Below are 22081 nucleotides of genomic sequence, written 5' to 3'. Positions count from 1 at the left end.
GGTTCCCCGCGCATTGAGCGCATCTTTGTGATACGGATACTAGCGCGTTTCAAAACTACATCATCATCATCATCATCATCAAATCAGTTTTCGCTTTTTAATCAAATATTTTGCGCTTGTCTCGGTGACCGCGTTGCGCTGAGAAGTGGAAACCCTGGGATATACCCATGTGTAGCGAGCAGTGGAGCTTGGGAGCGAGCTACACATGGGCTCTTTCCGTCTACCGAGCGCGCTACAGAACCGATAATAGCAATGCGAACCGGGTGGACGCTGTCCAGTCGGGTGGTGCTCGCGGAATTACACTCACCCGGCGCAGACCAAACAAACCTCGAGGCGCTGGTGGGACCGAGCTGCGAATCACCCATCCGCATCGACGGCGTGACGTCACGCTGTTTGATAGACAGCGGCTCGCAGGTGTCTATTGTGTCGGAGTCTTTTTTCCGCAGAAATATGCGACATCGACAGCTGGAAAACCTGGATTCTACACTGCAAGTGATAGGAGCAGGCGGTCATTCTGTGCCCTATATTGGTGTTGTGCGTGTGTCGGTGTGGTTGCCTAAAGATGTCGTTGGTGTGGACAGTAAAGTAGACACAGTGTTACTTGTCTGTCCAGACACGGAGTATTCGTCACGAGTGCCAGTGATAGCCGGCACCAACATCCTGAGAGCCTACGCCCGGCAGTGCGAACGTATGGCGGGGCGGAACTTCACAAGACTACCGCTGTGTGGCATGATCGCTCACGCCTACAGGGAGGCGACAAGTGCACCAAATGGACATCTGTGCCCGGTACGACTGCTGACACCGGACATAACACTGCCACCACGCTCGGTGACCGATGTCCGAGGGATTGTGCGGCATGGTGTAAACATCAACAAGGACGCTGTGCTGCTCCAGGAGCCAACAGTGGAGGCGTTACCGGACGGTGTGTGCGTGTTGAGTGGTAAAGTGGCAACAAACACTCTTCCGCGGATTAGAGTGACTTTATTAAACTGATTCACCCGTTACTGTCAAACGGAAAAGTGTGGTAGCTGACCTGTTTACCATCCAGAGTGAATATTCACTTCCCAGTGACAAGTCCCACTTGACAAGACTTGAACTGTGACACAAGACGCTGGCCGGGTGCAGCCTCACATGTCGTCTGGAAGAGGAGTTTCTCACCGCCACATGCACTCTTGACCCTGTGACACTGGCTGACACTACCGTGATATTGTCCGGTAACCATTCTTGTGAACGCGCGGTGATTGTAACAGGTGCGTTCAGAGTCGTTGTCAGGCTACCACACAGTTCCACAGTTTGCTGCGGAGGAATATCCAGCACTGCACTATTTAACCGAACTGGCCGTAGTTCTAAAAGGCCCTGTTCGATGGTGTTAGCGGCGGTTGAAAGCAGATGATGTTGTTTTCTCACCTTCTCTGCTGGGGTCTCACGGTCGCCCTCTCGGACCAGCACTCGCCCCTCTGTGGTGTGCTTTTCACTTCGGGGAGGCCCTGTTTCTTCCGCCACTTGTTGTCCTGCCTCCTCCGTTCTCGCTCCCTCTGCACCACCAGCGCCGCATTCACCGGATTGTTGCACTCACGATAGAAGTGCCCCTCCTCCCCGCACTTGAAACAGTACTTGCTTCTTCTCACCTTACGGACCGGTCTGTCCTGTTGTACGTGGGTGACACGCACCTCTGTACGGGCTTTGGTGCATCTCTCACTCCTCTCACCTGGTGCATCACATTTTGAGATCAAACTCTCAGTCTGCCACACATGGCGGTATAACTCAGGGAAGGTGGGCCTACCTTCCCCAGGAATTCCAAATTTGCTTCGAATCTCCATGGCAACCATCGGTTCGGAGATTCCCTTGGAGAATATATAATACAGCCTGCGGTTGCATTCCTCCTCTGCCAGGCCGCCTAATGTTTTTAGCTCCGACATCTTTGTGGAGAGTTGCAGAAGGAATTGTGACAGGCACTGCCCTCTGGTCGGTCTTGTCTGGCACAATTCAATGTACATGTCGTCTGCAGATCTCTCCGAACAGCGCCTGCAAGTCTGCAACCAACTCGCTGACGGTGCCATGCTGTTTGTCTTTGGTGTGGAGATGTGCCGCCCCCTTCAGACTTCGTCTCAGGAAGCCGACCTTCTCCTCCATCAGCGCATCGTCTTGTACTTCGAGCGCCTGCACTCTCCACTGCTCGAAGGTGACCTCTTGGGGCGATGTAGGTGGAAGTCCTGTAAATGTTTTTAATTCCGGGAGAGGAACGGGCGGTAGTAATTGCACTTGTATCGGTCTCGTTGCTTTGTTTCTCACATGTTCCGACCGGACCTCTTCCAACTGGCGGCGAAGTTCTTCAACCATGCTATCTTGGTCTGGTGCTCCGGTGCTGGTTGTGTTGCAGTCAGCCATGGTGTTCTGCCGAGTGACTAAAGTTACTCTAGTACAACTAGCCCCACATTGGACGCCAGAAATGTAGCCAACACGTCAGTCACTGATGGCTACGTAGACTGGGGGAGGGGATTGGTGTTTTACGCCGTGCCAGCAGCTGAGGCTATATCATGGCAAGCAGCCAGCCCTGTAAACAGATGCCACGTGCAGAGAAAGAACAGCGTACCCGAGATGAGAAATGAACTCTGGGCAGCCAACATTCACTGTATTGGTGACAGGCGCTAACCGTTGCGCCACCGGACCGCTACGTAGAGTGGGCTACTGGTACAGGAATAACAACAAAGATGGAATTTCGGCAACTGTAGTTTTTATTCAGTGTTTCACTCGGCGGCTGGACTGCACTCCCTCCAATCTTACTTTCAAATCGTAAAAGGTCCGTCGCCACTGTAAAGGCTATTCCCACGCTGCAATGTTGGGCACTTAGTGGGGTTAGCAGCCCCCGCAAGCCTTAGTGAGTTGTGCACACGGCACGCAGAAAGGCCTTCTCACTGGGTTTCCAGATATAGCACGCGTATAGAGATATCTATAGATATATAGCACACGTATAGAGATATAGCACACGTATAGAGATATCTATAGATATATAGCACACGTATAGAGATATCGCACGCGTATAGAGATATAACGTGTGTTTCTATTTTCTCGCTAGGCCGACCTACGCTGTAGGGCTGTAGCCAATCGGAATGCTTGAACACAGTAGGCTCCCTTTGACCTCCACATTGTAAACAATGGCCATGCGAGCTGTGTGCTCATGACTTCTCTTGGAGAGAATTATCCGAGTCTGTTGGACACTGCACACCCCGATTACATGAACAGATAAAAGGCTAGAATATCTTCATGGAAATCGCTCGTGCTGTGGGCAATGGCATGACAGGTAACAATTTGGAAGACGACATTCGCAAAAAACGTCTACACGTTCTCTCGTGAATCTTCCGAAGATATTTCCTTTAGAAGACATGACTATGCTCCTAAGCGACTCCTTCGCGTTCCCCACTCCCTCACCCACATATCTTTTTCATTCTTCTTCTATCTCTCCGCTACATTATACAATCTCACTATCGTAACCGCAGTTGCTTCCAAAAGTATCTCGTCGTCGATGTCGTCTGCCATATTGTTGACTACCCATAATGCGCTGCGCGGATGACATCAGCTCGCAAGACACGTGCGTGGCCTAGCTACGTGGGAATAGGACGATGGCGCTAAGCTGCCTAGGCGCAAGTTTTTTGTACAAGAAACATTGCAGCGTGGGAATAGGCCTTAAACCTACGCTACCTATACAGTCGAGCTTTCGAGGAATCATCCACCCCGCATTGTCTCGTCATTGTTTGCCTAAAAGGCTCACACAACTTTTGATGTAACAACGACCCGGTAGCCACGGGTGGGCAGCTCAAGGCCGGCTACTACATGCACAGCCGACGTGGGAAAGCGACAACGTGGGCAGTACGACGCCGACTCTGTACAAACAAACATTGCATAACTCACCACACTACTAGAGTGCTACAGAACTAAAGATAGAAGTAAAGATAGAAACCACCACCAGTTGGTGCAACTTACCTTGTCGTGGTGTGGTGGCTTGCGTGCCTTGCTGATCCACAGAGCTATGTCGGCTGGAGCTAGCCTAGTGCTCGGGGCAGGCTTAACCATGCGAACAGGTCTGCGGGGAGAGGCCAGACTAAAGTGTTGCACCCTAACTAGATGTAAAGATAGAACTAAAGATAGAATTAATATAGAACTAAAGATAGAATTAAAGATAGAATTAATATAGAACTAAAGATAGAATTAAAGATAGAATTAATATAGAACTAAAGATAGAATTAAAGATAGAATTAATATAGGATAGAATTAAAGATAGAATTAATATAGAAAATATAAATAGAATTAAAGATAGAATTTATTAATATAGAATTAAAGATAGAATTAATATAGAATTAAAATAGAATTAAAGATAGAATTAATATAGAATTAAAGATAGAATTAATATAGAATTAATATAGAATTAAAGATAGAATTAATATAGAATTAATATAGAATTAAAGATAGAATTAATATAGAATTAATATAGAATTAAAGATAGAATTAATATAGAATTAAAGATAGATATAGAATTAAAGATAGAATTAATATAGAATTAATATAGAATTAAATATAGAATTAAATATAATATAGAATTAAAGATAGAATTAATATAGAATTAGAATATAGAAAATATAGAAAATATAGAATTAAAGATAGAATTAGAATATAGAATTAAATTAATATAGAATTAAAGATAGAATAGAATTAATATAGATATTAAGATAGAATTAATATAGAATTAAAGATAGAAAATATAGATAGAATTAATATAGAATTAATATAGAATTAAAGATAGAATTAATATAGAATTAAAGATAGAATTAATATAGAATTAAACGTAGCAATAAAATAGAATTAAATAGAAATAAACTAGATGTAAAGTTAGGGCCACCACCAGTTGGTGCAACTTACCTTGTCGTGGTGTGGTGGCTTGCGTGCCTTGCTGATCCACAGAGCTATGTCGGCTGGAGCTAGCCTAGTGCTCGGGGCAGGCTTAACCATGCCGAACAGGTCTGCGGGGAGAGGCCAGACTAAAGTGTTGCACCCTAACTAGATGTAAAGATAGAACTAAAGATAGAATTAAAGATAGAATTAATATAGAATTAAGATAGAATTAATATAGAATTAAAGATAGAATTAATATAGAACTAAAGATAGAATTAAAGATAGAATAAAGATAGAATTAATATAGAATATAAAGATAGAATTAATATAGAATTAAAGATAGAATTAAAGATAGAATTAATATAGAATTAAAGATAGAATTAATATAGAATTAATATAGAATTATAGAATTAAAGATAGAATTAATATAGAATTAATATAGAATTAATATAGAATTAATATAGAATTAAAGATAGAATTATAGAATAGAACTAAAGATAGAATTAATATAGAATTAAGATAGAATTAAATATAGAATTAATATAGAATTAAAGATAGAATTTAAAGATAGAATTTATAGAATTAAAGATAGAATTAATATAGAATTAAAGATAGAATAAATAGAATTAAAGATAGAATTAATATAGAATTAAAGATAGAATTAATATAGAATTAAATAGAATAATATAGAATTAAAGATAGAATTAATATAGAATTAATATAGATAACATAGATAGAATTAATATAGAATTAATATAGAATTAAAGATAGAATTAATATAGAATTAAAGATAGAATTAAAGATAGAATTAATATAGAATTAAGATAGAATTAATATAGAATTAAAGATAGAATTAATATAGAATTAATAGAATTAAAGATAGAATTAAATATAGAACTAAAGATAGAATTAAATAGAATAGAATTAAAAAGATAAATAGAATTAAAGATAGAATTAATTATAGAATTAAAGATAGAATTAAAGATAGAATTAATATAGAATAAAGATAGAATTAATATAGAATTAAAAGATAGAATTAAAGATAGAATTAATATAGAATTAATATAGAATTAAAGATAGAATTAATTAAAGATAGAATTAATATAGAAGATAGAATTATAGAACATAGATATAGAATTAAAGATAGAATAATATAGAATAAAGATAGAATTAAATATAGAATAGAAAGAATTAATATAGAATTTATAGATAGAATTAGAAAATAGAATTAGAATATAGAATTAATATAGAATTAAAAAGATAGAATATAATATAGAAATTATATAGAATTAAAGATAGATTAGATAGAATTAATATAGAATTAAAGATAGAATTAATATAGAATAAAATAGCAATAAAATAGAATTAAATAGAAATAAACTAGATGTAAAGTTAGGGCACCACAGTTGGTGCAACTTACCTTGTCGTGGTGTGGTGGCTTGCGTGCCTTGCTGATCCACAGAGCTATGTCGGCTGGAGCTAGCCTAGTGCTGGCAGGAACCATTGCCGAACAGGTCTGCGGGAGAGGCCAGACTAAAGTGTTGCACCCTAACTAGAAAGATAGAACTAAAGATAGAATTAAAAGATAGAATTAATATAGAACTAAAGATAGAATTAAAGATAGAATTAAATATAGAATTAAAGATAGAATTAATATAGAACTAAAGATAGAATTAATATATGAAATAGAATTAAATATAGAATTAAAGATAGAATTAATATAGAATTAAAGATAGAGATAGAATTAGAAAAGATAGAATTAAAGATAGAATTAATATAGAATTAATATAGAATTAATATAGAATTAAAGATAGAATTAATATAGAATTAATATAGAATTAAAGATAGAATTAATATAGAATTAAAGATAGAATTAATATAGAATTAAAGATAGAATTAATATAGAATTATATAGAATTAGAATAATAGAATTAAAGATAGAATTAAATAGAATAAAGATAGAATTAAAGATAGAATTAATATAGAATTAAAGATAGAATTAATATAGAATTAAAGATAGAATTAATATAGAATTAATATAGAATTAGATAGAATTAATATAGAATTAAAGATAGAATTAATATAGAATTAATATAGAATTAAGATAGAATTAATATAGAATTAAAGATAGAATTAAATAGAATTAAAGATAGAATTAATATAGAATTAAGATAGAATTAATATAGAATTAATATAGAATTAAAGATAGAATTAATATAGAATTAAAGATAGAATTAATATAGAATTAATATAGAATTAAAGATAGAATTAATATAGAATTAATATAGAATTAAAGATAGAATTAATATAGAATTAAAGATAGAATTAGAATTAGATAGAATTAAAGATAGAATTAATTAATATAGAATTAAAGATAGAATTAATATAGAATTAAAGATAGAATTAATATAGAATTAAGATAGAATTAAAGATAGAATTAATATAGAATTAAAGATAGAATTAATATAGAATTAATATAGAATTAAAGATAGAATTAATATAGAATTAAACGATAGCAATAAAAGTAGAATTAAATAGAAATAAAATAGATGTAAAGTTAGGGCCACCACCAGTTGGTGCAACTTACCTTGTCGTGGTGTGGTGGCTTGCGTGCCTTGCTGATCCACAGAGCTATGTCGGCGGGAGCTAGCCTGTGCTCGGGGCAGGCTTAACCATGCCGAACAGGTCTGGGGAGAGGCCAGACTAAAGTGTTGCACCCTAACTAGATGTAAAGATAGAACTAAATAGATAGAATTAAATAAAGATAGCATAAAGATAGATAGAAGAATTAATATAGAATATAGAATTAATATAGAATTAAAGATAGAATTAAAGATAGAATTAATATAGAACTAGAATTAAAGATAGAATTAATATAGAATTAATATAGAATTAAATAGAATAATATAGAATATAAAGATAGAATTAAAGATAGTAATATAGAATTAATATAGATAGATAGAATTAAAGATAGAATTAATATAGAATTAATATAGAATTAATATAGAATTAAATAGAATTAAAGATAGAATTAATATAGAATTAATATAGAATTAAAGAATTAATATAGAATATAATAAAGATAGAATTAAGATAGAATTAAAGATAGAATTAATATAGAATTAAAGATAGATAGAATTAATATAGAACTAAAGATAGAATTAAAGATAGAATTAATTAAAGATAGAATTAATATAGAATTAAAGATAGAATTAATATAGAATTGATAGAATTAGTATAGAAAGTTAGATAGAATAAACTAATATAGAATTAATAATTTAGAAGATAGAATTAATATAGAATTAACTATAGAATTAAAGATAGAATTAATATAGAATTAAAGATAGAATTAATATAGAATTAAAGATAGAATTAAATTAAATTATAAGATAGAATTATAGAATTAATATAGAATTAATTAAAGATAGAATAAATATAGAATTAATAATAGAATTAAAGATAGAATTACAATATAGAATTAAAGATAGAATTAATATAGAATTAAAGATAGAATTAATTAATATAGAATTAAGATAGAAATTAGAAATATAGAATTAGAATAGAATATAGAATTAATATAGAATTAAATATAGGAATTAAAGATAGAATTAATATAGAATTAAAGATAGAATTAAATATAGATTAAAGATAAGAATTAAGATAGATTAAATAGAATTAAGATAGAATTTAGAATTAAAGATAGAAATTAAAGATAGAATTAAAGATAGAATTAATATAGAATTAATAGATTATAGAATTAATATAGAGAATTAATATAGAATTAATATAGAATTAAAGATAGACAATTAAAGATAGAATTAATATAGAATTTAGAATTAATATAGAATTAAATTAATATAGAATTAAAGATAGAATTAATATAGAATTAAAGATAGAATTAGAAATATAGAATAAAGATTAAAGATAGAATTAATATAGAATTAAAGATAGATTAAAGATAGATATATAGTAGAATTAAAAGATAGAATTTAAGATAGAATTAAAATATAGAATTAATAAAGATAGAATTAATATAGAATTAAAGATAGAATTAATTATAGAATTAATATAGAATTAAAGATAGAATTATATAGAATTAAGATAGAAATTAAATATAGAATAAATATAGAATTAATATAGAATTAAAGATAGAATAATATAGAATTAAAGTATAGAATTAAAGATAGAATTAATATAAATTAAGATAGAATTAAATTAATAGATAGAATTAATATAGAATTAAAGATAGAATTAAAGATAGAATTAATATAGATTAAAGATAGAATTAATATAGAATAAAGATAGAATTAATATAGAAAAGATAGAATTTAAATTAATATAGAATTAAAGATAGAATTTATTAAAGATAGAATTAATATAGAATTAAAGATAGAATTAAAGTAGAATTAATATAGAATTAAATAGAATTAAGATAGAATAATATAGAATTATATAGAATAATTAAAGATAGAATTAATATAGAATTAAAGATAGAATTAAAGTAGATTAATATAGAATAATAATTATAGAATTAAAGAATTAATATAGAAATTAAAAGTTAGAATTAATATAGAATTAATTAGAAAAAGTAGAATTAAATATAATATAGAATTAAAGATAGAATTTAGAATATAGAATTTAATTAGATAGAATTAAAGATAGAATTAAAATGATAGAATTAATATAGATTAATATAGAATTAAAGATAGAATAAATAAAGATAGAATTAAATATAGAATTATAAGATAGAAATTAATAAATAGAATAAAGATAAAGATAGAAATTAAAGATAGAATAATTAGATTAGAATTAAAGATAGAATTAAAAATAGAATTAAAGATAGAATTAATATAGAATTAAAGATAGAATTAAGATAGAATTAATATAGACCTAAAGATAAAGAATTAGAATTAAGATAGAATTAAGATAGAATTAAGATAGAATTAATATAGAAAAATATAGAATTATAGATATAGAATTAATATAGAATTAGATAGTATAGAATTAAAGATAGAATAAATATAGAATTAAAGTAGTAGATAGAATTAATATAGAATTTATATATAGAATTAAAGATAGAATTAGGATAGAATTAAGATAGTAGAATTAAAGATAGAATTATATAGAATTAATATAGATAGAATTAAATAGAATTAAGATAGAATTAATATAGAATTAAGATAGAATTAATTATAGAATTAGTATCAAAGTAGAATTAAAGATGTAGAATTATAGAATTAAGATAGAAGAATTAATATAAATAGAATTTAGAGACCAGAATTAAGATAAATTAAGGATAGATAGAAATAATAGAATTAAAGATAGATAATATAGAATTTATGAATATAATTAAAGATAGAATAGAATTAATATAGACAGAATTAAAGATAGAATTAAGATTAGAATTAAAGATAGAATTAATATAGAATTAAACCTAAAAGAATTAAGATAGAAATAATTTAATATAGAATTAAATAGAATTAATATAGAATTAATATAGAATTAGATACTATAATATAGAAAATGGAATTATAGAATTAAAGATAGATTAAGATAGAATTAATATAGAATTAAAGATAGAATTATATAGAATATAGAATTTATAGTAAGATAGAATTAATATAGAATTAATATAGAATTAATATAGAATAAAGATAGAATATAGAATTAATAGAGATAGAAATTATAGAATTAATATAGAAGTAAATAGAATTTAAAGATAGATTAATATAGAATTAAAGATAGAAATTAATATAGAATTAGAATTAATATAGAATTAATATATAGATAATTAATATAGAATTATAGATTAAAGGGTAGAATTAAAGATAGAATTAAATATAGAAATAATATAGAAAAAAAAAAGAATTAAAGATAGAATTAATATGAATTAATATAGAACAAATTAAAGAATTAGATATAGGAATTATATAGAAAGTAAAGATAGAATTAAAGATAGAATAATTGAAAGATAGAATTAATATAGAATTAATGGTAGAATTAATATAGAATTAATATATGAATAAAGACTAGGAATTAAAGATAGAATATATAGAAATGTAAGATGAATTAATTATAAGAGATTATATAGAATATAGAACTTAATTTACCATTAATAAGAATAATATAGAAATTTAAAGATAGAATTAATATAGAATTAAAGATAGAATTAATATAGAATTTAATAGAATTAAAGGAATTAAATATAAATCTAATTATATTAAAGAAGTAAATTAAAGAATTAATATAGATTAATATAGAAATTAATTAGGAATATAGAACTTAAAAGATAGAATTAATATAGAATAAATAAGAATAAATAGAATTAATATAGAATTATATAAACTTAGTATAAAATTAAGATAGAATTAATTATAGAAATAAAATAGAATTAATATAGAAAGTAAAATAGATAATTAATATAGAATTAAAGAATTAATATAGAATAAAAAATAACGATTTAAGTTATAGAATTAAAGATAGAATTAATATAGATAATATAGAATAAAGATAGATAGGAATTTAAAGGGTATCATAGAATTAATATAGAATTAAAATAGAATAATATAGAACTGTAAACGTAGCAATAGGAATTAATAAATATAGTAAATTTAAACAGTAGCATAAAAATAGAATTAAATAGAAATAAACTAGTGTAAAGTTAGGGGGGCCACCACAGTTGGTGCAACTTACCTTGTCGTGGTGTGGTGGCTTGCGTGCCTTGCTGATCCACAGAGCTATGTCGGCTGGGAGCTCGCCTAGTGGCTCGGGGCAGGCTTATCCATGCGAACAGGTCTGCGGGGAGAGGCCCAGACTAAAGTGTTGGGCACCGCCACCCTACTAGATATAAAGATAGAACTAAAGATAGAATTTAAAGATAGAATTATATAGAACTAAAAGATAGATTAGAAAAGTAGAATTATGAGAATTAAGATAGAATTAATATAGAATTTATAGAACTAGATTAGAATTCGAAGGTAGATTAATATAGAATTAAATAGAACTATGAAAGAATTAATATAGAAATTAAAGGTAGAATTATAGAACTAAAGATAGAATAATTATTAGATAGAATTATATAGAATTAAAAGATAAGAATAATATAGAATTAAAGATAGATTAATATGAATTAATTTAGAAATAAGGTAGAATTAAAGATGAATTAAATAGAACCATATAGAATTACATAGAAATTATATAGATCTATAGATAATTAAGAATAAAGATAGATAATTATAGAATTTTTAAAATTGGAATAATATAGAAATTAAATAGAAATTAAGATAACTATATATTTAAGAGTAGAATAAATTATAGATAGAATATATAGAATTAAAGATAGAATTAATATTTAGGACATAAAGGTAGAATATAGAATAAGAGATAGTAAATGCTGAGATATTATAGAATGATAGAATTAACCAAGGTTAGCTTATAGAATTAAAGATAGAATATAGAGATAGAATGAATATAGAATTAGTTTATAGAATTTAAACGATTAATATAGAAACCATATAATAACCAAAAATTATATTAGTAGAAGAATAATATAGAATAGTAAATTGAATAGGCATTAAATAGAATTAATATAGATAACGTCCGCAAATAAAATAGATTTAATCTTAAGGTAGAGATAGTAATTAGAAGGTTAGAGGGGAAGCCAAATGATATGTCGGACTGGATGCCCTAGCCTAATTAACCTGCCGAAACAGGTCTAGGCCAGAGTAAAGTTTGCACCCTAATAGAGGGTTAAAGATAGAATAAAGAATAGAATAAAGATTAGAACCTTAATATAGACTAGAAATAAAGGTTCAAAGATAGATAGAATTAAATAGATAGAATAGAATTAATTATATTAAAGGTAGAATTAAGAAGAATAAAGATTATATAGAATTAAAAGATAGAATTAATATAGAATTATAGAACTATAGAATAGAATTAAAGGTAAGAATTAAAGACTAGAGATAGAATACTAAGATAGATTATATAGAACTAAAAGAGAGAATTTAAAGATAGAATTAGATTAAAGAAAGATAGAATAATATAGAATTAATATATAATATAGTATAGAGAGATTAATATCCAGCACATTTCACATATAGAATAATATAGAAATAAGTATAGAATTTAGATATAGAATTAAATATAGAATGTAAAGATAGAACTTAAGGTTAGGTAGAATTAAAGATAGAATTCATATAGAATAATATAGAATTAAAGTAGATTAATATAGAATAGTATAGAAATATATAGAATTAAAGATAGAATTAATATAGAACTTATAGAATTAGAAGAGTAATATAGATAACTAAAGATAGAATAATTAGTATGAATTAAAAGATAGAATTAATATAGAATTAATATGAACTGAATAAAGATAGAATTAAAAGATAGAAATTGATATAGAACTAAAGATAGAATAATATACGAACTCAGATAGAATTAAAGGATAAAGATAGAATTAAGATAAACGAATAGAATAGATTAATATAGAATTTAATATAGAATAGGTATAGAAAAGGTAGAATTAATATAGAATTAGTATAGAATTAATAGAATAGAATTAATTAGAATAGTATAGAATTAAGAAGAATAATAATAGAACGAAAGATAGAATTTAAAGGTAGATTAAGATAGAATCTATATAGAATAATAAGAATTATAATCGAATTAGTTATAGAACTCAAAGAATAAATATAGAATAAAGATACGATTAATATAGGAACTAATATAGAATTAAAGAGTAGATTAATATGAACTAGGAATTAGTTATAGAATTAAGGATAGAATTAAAGAAGAGAATTAATATAGATAACGATAGAATTAAAAGATAATTAATTAGAATAGTTATAGAAGAATTAAAGTAGTAGAATTTAAAGATAGATTAATATAGAATTAAAGATAGAATAAAGATAGATTAAGATAAATAATATATAGAACTAAAGATAGAATTAAAGGCTAATTAGATAGAATTAAAGTAGAATTTAGAATTAATATAGAATAAAGATAGAATAAAATATAGATATAGAATTAAAGAAGATTATAATATATGAATTAATATAGACTAAAGATAGAATAAAGATAGAATATAAGAATGAAAGATAGAATTAAAGTCAAGACTTAAATAGAATTAATTATAGAATTAAATAGAATTTAATAGATATAATGATAGAAAGATAGAATTAATTAGAATTAATATAGAATTAATAAAGATAGAATTAATAGAATTATAGAATTATGGATATATACATAATGAATTAATATAGAATTAAAGATAGAATTAATAGAATAAAATAGAATTAATATCTAAAGATAGAATTATATAGAAATATAATAAGATTAGACGATTAATATAAGAACTAAAAGATTAGAAATTTTAAAGATAGAATAAATAAACTAAAATAGAATAAAGTAGAATATAGAACTAAATATAGAAAGATAGAATTTATATAGAATTAATATAGAATTAAAGTAGAATTATAGGATAATATAGAACTATATAGAATTAAAGTAACAGATAATTAATATAGAACTATTAATATAGAATCTATATTAAGATAGAATTAAATATAGAACTAAAGATAAATTAAAGATAGAATTAAAGATAGAATTAAATTAATTAAAGATAGATATATAGAATTAATATAGAACTAGGATAGAATTATTAGGTAAAGGTTGAATTAAAGATAGAATTAATATAGAATTAACAAAGAAGGAGAATTAATATAGAAAGAGATAAAAGATAGAATTAATATAGAATTAGATAGAATAAAGAGAACATAGACTAGGTAGAATTTAAGATAGAACCTAAAGATAGAATTAAAGGGCATATAATGAGTATAGAATTAAAGTAGATATTTAATATAGAATTAAAGACTAAGATAGAATATTAAGATAAAGATAAGAATTAGAATATAAATTATAGAATTAGCATATAGAATTAATAACCCCGAACTAAGATAGAATTAAAGTAGAATTAAAAATTAGAATATAGAATTAGGGATATTAAGATAGAATTAATATAGAATTAGAGTATAGAATTAAAGATAGATAAATCTAAAGATAGAATTAAAGAAAAGAATTAAAATAGATTAATATAGGAATTAAAGATAGAACTTAATAGAAGATAGAATTAAAAGATAATTAGAATTAAAGATAGAATTAAAGATAGAATTAATCTATAGAATTAGATATAGAGTTAAAGATAGATTAATTAATATAGAATGATAGAATCTAAAGAAATAGAATTAAAGATAGAAAATATGAATTAATATAGAATTAATACTAATTAGATAGAATTAAAGATAGAATATAGAATAAAGATTAATATAGAATAGATAGAATTAAAGATACAATTAATAAAATTAATATAGATATCAAAAATAGAATTAATATAGAACTTAATACTATAAAGAATAGAATTAAAGATAGAACTTAATAGTAGAATTAAAGGATGCATTCTATCTAGAATTAAGATAGAATATAGGAATTATATATAATTAGTATAGTATAATTATTAATATAGAATAATATAGAATTAAATAGAATTAAGGAAAATTATAGAATTAGATAGAATTATATAGGAATTAATATAGAATTAGTATAGAATTAATATAGAATTAGATAAAGATAGAATTAAAGATAGAATTAAAAGATTAAATAGATAGAATAGTAGTCACTAGGAATTAGAATAGAATAGAAAAAGTATAGAATTAGAATGAATTATATAGAATTAATATAGAATTAATTTATAGAATAGTACTAGAATAAACATATAGAACAATTATATAGAATTAGACTAAAGATAGAAGATAGAATTAAAGATAGAATTGAATATAGAATATAAAGATAGAACTAAAGAACTAAGTAGAATTAATATAGATCACATAATAGATAAGAACTATAGAATTAATATTAAATAGAGCTAGAATAAAGATAGAATTAAGATAGATTAAAGATAGATTAAAGGTCAGAATTAAGATAGAATTCAATATAGATATATTATAAGAATAAAAGATAGAATTAATATAAATTAATATAGAATTAATACTAAGATAGAATTAAGTATAGAATAATAATAGAACTAAACGAATTAAATTAAATAGAATTAACTATAGATAAAGATATGAATAAGAATTCTAATTATAGAACTATTAATTAATAGAATTCGTAATAGAATTAGTAATAGAGATAAAGACCCATCACCGAATTAAAGATAGACAATTAACCTAATAGACATTAATAGATAGAATTAAAGACCCTAGAATAGATATAATATGAACTAGAAAGATAGATTAAAGATAGAATATGTATAATTAGTAGAATTAAAGAAGAATAATATAGAACTAAAGATAGAATAAAGGTAGAACTAAAGATAGAATAATTATATCAGAACTAAAAGATAGAAGAATTATCGAATGAGAGAATTAAAGATTAGAATTAATTAATAGAATTAAATAGAATTAAAGATAGAATTAATATCGGAATTAAAAGATAGAATTAAAGGTAGATGAATTAAAGATATAATTAATATAGATAATTAGAAATATATAATTAGTATAGAATTTAAGATAGAATAATATAGAATTAATATAGAACGAAAATAGAATTAAAGACTAGAATTTAATATAGAACTAAAGATAGAATTAATTATAGAACAGCTAGAATTAAAGATAGATTAAGATAGAATTAAAGATAATAAAGATAGAATAATATAGAATTTAATATCAGAAAATTAATAATAATAGTTATAGAATAAAGATAAGAATAATATAGAATAATTCAGCTGTTTAAGATAGAATTAATTAGAATTAGTAAGAATTAAAGAAAATAATATAGAATTAGTAGAATTAAAGAATAGAAAATATAAATACAGTTAAACATAGAATAATGATTAAATAAAGATTAAGAATTAGGTAGAATTAAAGATGAATTAATATAGAATAATATAATATTAAAGATAAATAATATAGAATTAGATATAGGAATTAAAACTAAATTAAATAGAATAAAGGTTGAATTCAAATATAATAGTATAGAATTGAAAGAAGAAAATTAATATAGATTAATGATAGAACTAAAAGTATAGAATTAAAATAGAATTAATAGAATAAACTAAGAATAGAATTAATATAGAACTAAATATAGAATTAAAGATAGAATAATATAGAATAGACATTAAATAGAATTAAAGATAGAATTATATAGAATTATATAGAATAATTAGTATAGAATTAAAGATAGAATTAATATAGATATTAATAGAATAATAGAAAGAATAGAATTAATATAGAAATTAATAAGAATTTAAGTATAGAATTAATATAGAATAAAGATAGAATTAAAGGTAGAATAAAGACTAGAATAATATAGAATTAATATAGAATAATAAGAACCTTAGTATGAATTAGTATAGAATTAAAGATAGAATAAATATAGAAGAATAAGATAGAATTTAGTATAGAATAGAATAGAATTAATAATTAATATAGAGAGATAGAATTATGAAGAACTAAAGATAGAATTAAGTAGAAATTATATAGAATTATAGAATTAATATAGAATTAATAGAATAAATACTAGATAAGGTAGAATTAAAGATGGAATTAATATAGAATTAAATAAATTAGAATTAGCGGATAGACATTAGTATAGAATCTTATAAACTAAAATCAGAATTTAAAGATAGAATTAATATAGAACGAATTAGAATTAAGATAGTATAGAATTAATTATAGAATAATATAGAATTAAAGATAGAATTAATATAGAACAAGAAGAATTTAATAGGATAGAATCTATTAAAGATAGAACCTAGATAATTAGCATCTAGAATATATAATACTAGACATTCTAGAATTAGTAATAGATAGAATTAAGTATAGATTAAAGATAGAATTATATAGAATTAATATAGAATTTAAAGATAGAATTAGTATAGAATTAAAGATAGAATTTAATATAGAAAATTACAGATAGAATTATTATAGAATTAATATAGAATTAAGATAGAATTATATAGAATTAAAGATAGAATTAAAAGTAGGAATTAAGATAGAATAATATAGAATAGTAATAGATAGAATTAAATATAGAATAATCTATAGAATGGTACATTAATGAACTAAAAAAATAAAGATAGATCTAAGTAGAGATAAGAATAATTAACAATATAAATATAGGAGAAAGATAGAATTAAAGTAGAAGAATTACACAGAAGATAAACGAGAATTAAAGATAGAACATAATATCATACGAATAATATAGAATTAATCTATTCATTAAAACAGTCAATAAAGATATAGAACTAGATCTGAATTAATATTAAGAACATTAAATGAATTAAAGGTAAATAGAATTTAATTAGACATTAATATAGAACTAAAGATAGAATTAAAGTAGAATAATATAGAATAGGATAGAATTAAAGATAGAATTATTAGAATTAGATAGAATAAAATGAATAAATAGAACAAAATAGAATTAAAGAGAATAAAGATAGAATAAATAGAACTAAAGATAGAATAAGGTAGCAATTAAAATAAGTAGAATTAAAGAATAGCATTAATATAGACATTAATTAGAATAAATTAAGATAGCATTAATATAGAATAAAGATAGAATTAAAGATAAATTAAAGATGAATTAATATAGAATAATATATATATTAGTATAGAATTAAAGATAGAACAAATTAATATAGAAATAATATAGAATAAAGCCATAGAATTAAAGATAGAATAATATACAACATTAAAGATAGAATACAATATAGAACTAAAGAAGAATTAAAATAGAATTAAAAAGATAGAATTAAAGATAGAATTAAAGATAGAATAATAAAGAATAATATAGAATTAATATATATTATATAGAATTAAATATAGAATTAATATTATAATTAGTATACATTAAGATAGAATTAACTGTATAGAATAATACTAGAAAAGATAGAATTAAAGAGGTCAGAATAAATATAGATTAATTAATTATAGAATTAGTATAGAAGAATTAAATAGAATTAAAGATAGATTATAAGTAATTAAGATAGAATTAATATAATTAAGATAGTATAGAATATAGAATATAGAATTAAAGATCAGATAATAGAATTAAGATAGAATTAATATAGAACTAAATATAGAATTAAAGATAGATTAATATAGAATTAATAGAATTCATATAGAATTAAGTATAGATTAGTAAATAGAATTAAAGATGAATAAATATAGAATAAAGAATAGAATTAAAATAGACTATTAGAATAAAGATAGAATTATATGAACTAAACTAAGAATTAAGGTAGAATTAAAGATAGAATTAATATAGATTAATATAGAATAAAGATAGAAATTAAAGATAGAATTAATATAGAACTAAGATGAATTAAAGGTAGAATTAAAGAATATAGAATTAATATAGAATAATATCAAACTAAGATAGAATTAAGAATAGAATTAATATAGACTAAAGATAGATCAATTAATTAGAATTAAAGAATGAAATTAAAGATAGAATTAACTATAAATAATATAGAATAAAGATAGAATTAATATAGATAAATTATATATAAGTATAGAATTAAAGATAGAATTAATATAGAATTACATATAGATTAATATAGAATTAGTATAGAATTAAAAATAAAAAAAAAAAATTAATATAGAATTAATATAGAAATATAGAATTAATATAGATAATATAGAATTAAGATAGAATTAAAGGTAGAATTAAAGATAGAATTAATATAGAATTAATATAGAATTAATATAAATAGTATAGAATTAAAGATAGAATTATATAGAATTAAAATAGAATTAAAGGTAGAATTAATATATAGAAATAAAATAGAAAAAAATAGAAAAAAGATAAATAAATTAAAGAAAACTAAAGATAGAATTAAAGATAGAACTAATATAGAACTAAAGATAGAATTAAAGATAGAGATAGAACTAAGTAGAATTAAAATAAATTAATATAACTAAAAGAAATTAATAATAACGATAGAATTAATATAGAACTAAGATAGAATTAAATTAATATAGAACTAAAGATAGAATTAAAGATAGAACTAATGATAGAATTAACATAGAATTAAAAGTAGAATTCAGATAGAACTAAAAGATAGAATTAATATGAGGTTGGGGTCAGGGCGACATCCCTAGCTCGGTCGTTTTTTGTCTCTGTACCTTTTTTTTGGGGGGGGGGGGTGAACTGTGCTCAAGACCGTGTGCGCAACTTTTGGTTTCATACTCTAAATAAGTGTTTGAAGGTGTAGCTGTCATTGAGTTCAGCAATATATTTGCAAACATTGACGTCGAGATTGTGATCAGACAGACAGACAGACAGACAGAACAGACAGACAGACAGACAGCAGACAGACAGACAGACAGACAGACAGACAGACAGACAACAGACAGACAGAAGGAAGTTAAAAAACAGGGGGGGTTTTTACACGGACCACGACATAAAACAGATAGACGCGACTGGAGGACAGAACATAAAAAAAAACGTTGCCATGGACACGCAGCATCGTTCTTCTCACGGCGATCAAGGACATTGCCCACGGTGAAGACAAGTGAACACAACGTGAACAGACGGAGTCCTAGAAAGCAGGCCCCGTGTTGCTTAACAGGCCCCGTGTGCTGAGCGATCTAGAGACTGTGGCCTGTAGACTGTTTAAGCTGGGGCGACAAAGTCAACCAAGGCGTTTTCTGCCAGGTGTGATCAGGTGTTGTAATCGCGCTCTCTTTGTTCTCTAGCTTCTTGCTTGGCGCCCCCGTGCGGGCACACCTGAGTTACAGGTCACCACAGGGGCTGTCACCATGGTGAGTCTTCAGGACCTACGGCTGTCGTGACCAGACAGCCTGTGGCAGCAATTTCCACCAGACACTAGCCTCTCCATAGACAGGTCCATAGATTTTATGTTAACAGTCAATTCGCTCACAGCTTCCTCCTTCTTTGGTCGCCCAGAGCGGACTCCATCCATGTGGCCCGTCAGGCCAAGAGCTTGGATGAGGCTACTCGGCCACCACACGCTCGATACCGCTATTCATGCAAATGTCGTCTAAGTGCTCCCTAGATACCCGCCACTTTATGTGCTGAATGTGGAGGTGAATGTAGACGCACCCTGTCTTGACTAGACTACCCACAGGACTCAGTGAGGGAGGTTGACACTGTGGACTGCTATTATATTCCTTTCATTTAATTGTGCAAGTGTAACGCGCAGCATCACGACCAGACAGGTGGCACTGTCTGCACTGACAGTGATGACACAGGAAGACAATTGAAGGTTAGCTAGGAATAGACAGACTGAACACATGCCATTACACGTCATCTTCGATAAGTCAGTAAATAAAACATCCACAAATGTCTGAAAGTCATCATGACATTTGCATGGAGGCTCATCTCGCAATCTTTGGTGCAGTGGCTCACCTTTGGCAGACAGCAACCTCCGTCATCAACAGGTCTTGTGAGAGCAGCACACCATTGTGACACCAATGTCGCCACTGCCATGTATAGATGTGACACATAAGTCATGTCAAGATGGCACCGATGTGACAGTAGAAATAAACTGGTTCAAGAAAAGATGACAAGTGGCGCAGACACAGAAATCCATCCAGCAAATATATAACAGATGAATGTCATAACATTACGAACAAAACTTCACTAAAATCAAGGGACAAAGACAGACAGCAGGGAGCAGTCACCACAGTTACTCGAAGGGACTCACTCTCTCATATTCTATACTGTCTTTGTATGTTACATCACAGATACTATGTATGTATAGTAGAACACTAAACTGTCACATGTCATATTACAGTATATTATAGCATATTACAACAGTTGACTGTTACATGTTAGTCACAGAGGTAGACTGTTATATGTCATTATCACGGATATTTGTGTTATCTCACGAGACCAATCCGATCAACATGACAAGATGAGTTCCCTGACAGTTGGCTACTTAGTCTCAACAGCGGCAACGTATGTCAGCTGATCAGGGCTTCCAACTGAAAACGACTTGGCTGATTTCACAAACCATTATCCATTATCGTCGCAACCATCATCACCAAATTAATGATATCTGAGTTATCGGTGTTGTATTCACAATGTCACGTGTAATGATACTCTAATGATCGATGACGAACAATGTAATGTAAGTAATCGCTAGATGTCACGTGTGGTGATATTC

General features: G+C 26.8%; 1 protein-coding gene across 1 annotated transcript; it reads left to right on the top strand.

Annotated features, from left to right (window-relative positions):
* The first annotated feature begins 252 nt into the window (after positions 1 to 252).
* Positions 253 to 993, top strand: LOC112555597. Its single transcript, XM_025224028.1, has one exon. It carries the CDS (start codon positions 253 to 255, stop codon positions 991 to 993), a length of 741 nt encoding a protein of 246 aa, XP_025079813.1.
* Positions 994 to 22081: the final 21088 nt, after the last annotated feature.

Source organism: Pomacea canaliculata, linkage group LG14 (assembly GCF_003073045.1).
Source record: "Pomacea canaliculata isolate SZHN2017 linkage group LG14, ASM307304v1, whole genome shotgun sequence".
Lineage (NCBI taxonomy): Eukaryota > Metazoa > Mollusca > Gastropoda > Architaenioglossa > Ampullariidae > Pomacea > Pomacea canaliculata.
Note: the sequence above shows the minus strand (reverse complement) of the source record. Positions and strands in the feature narration are given on the sequence as shown.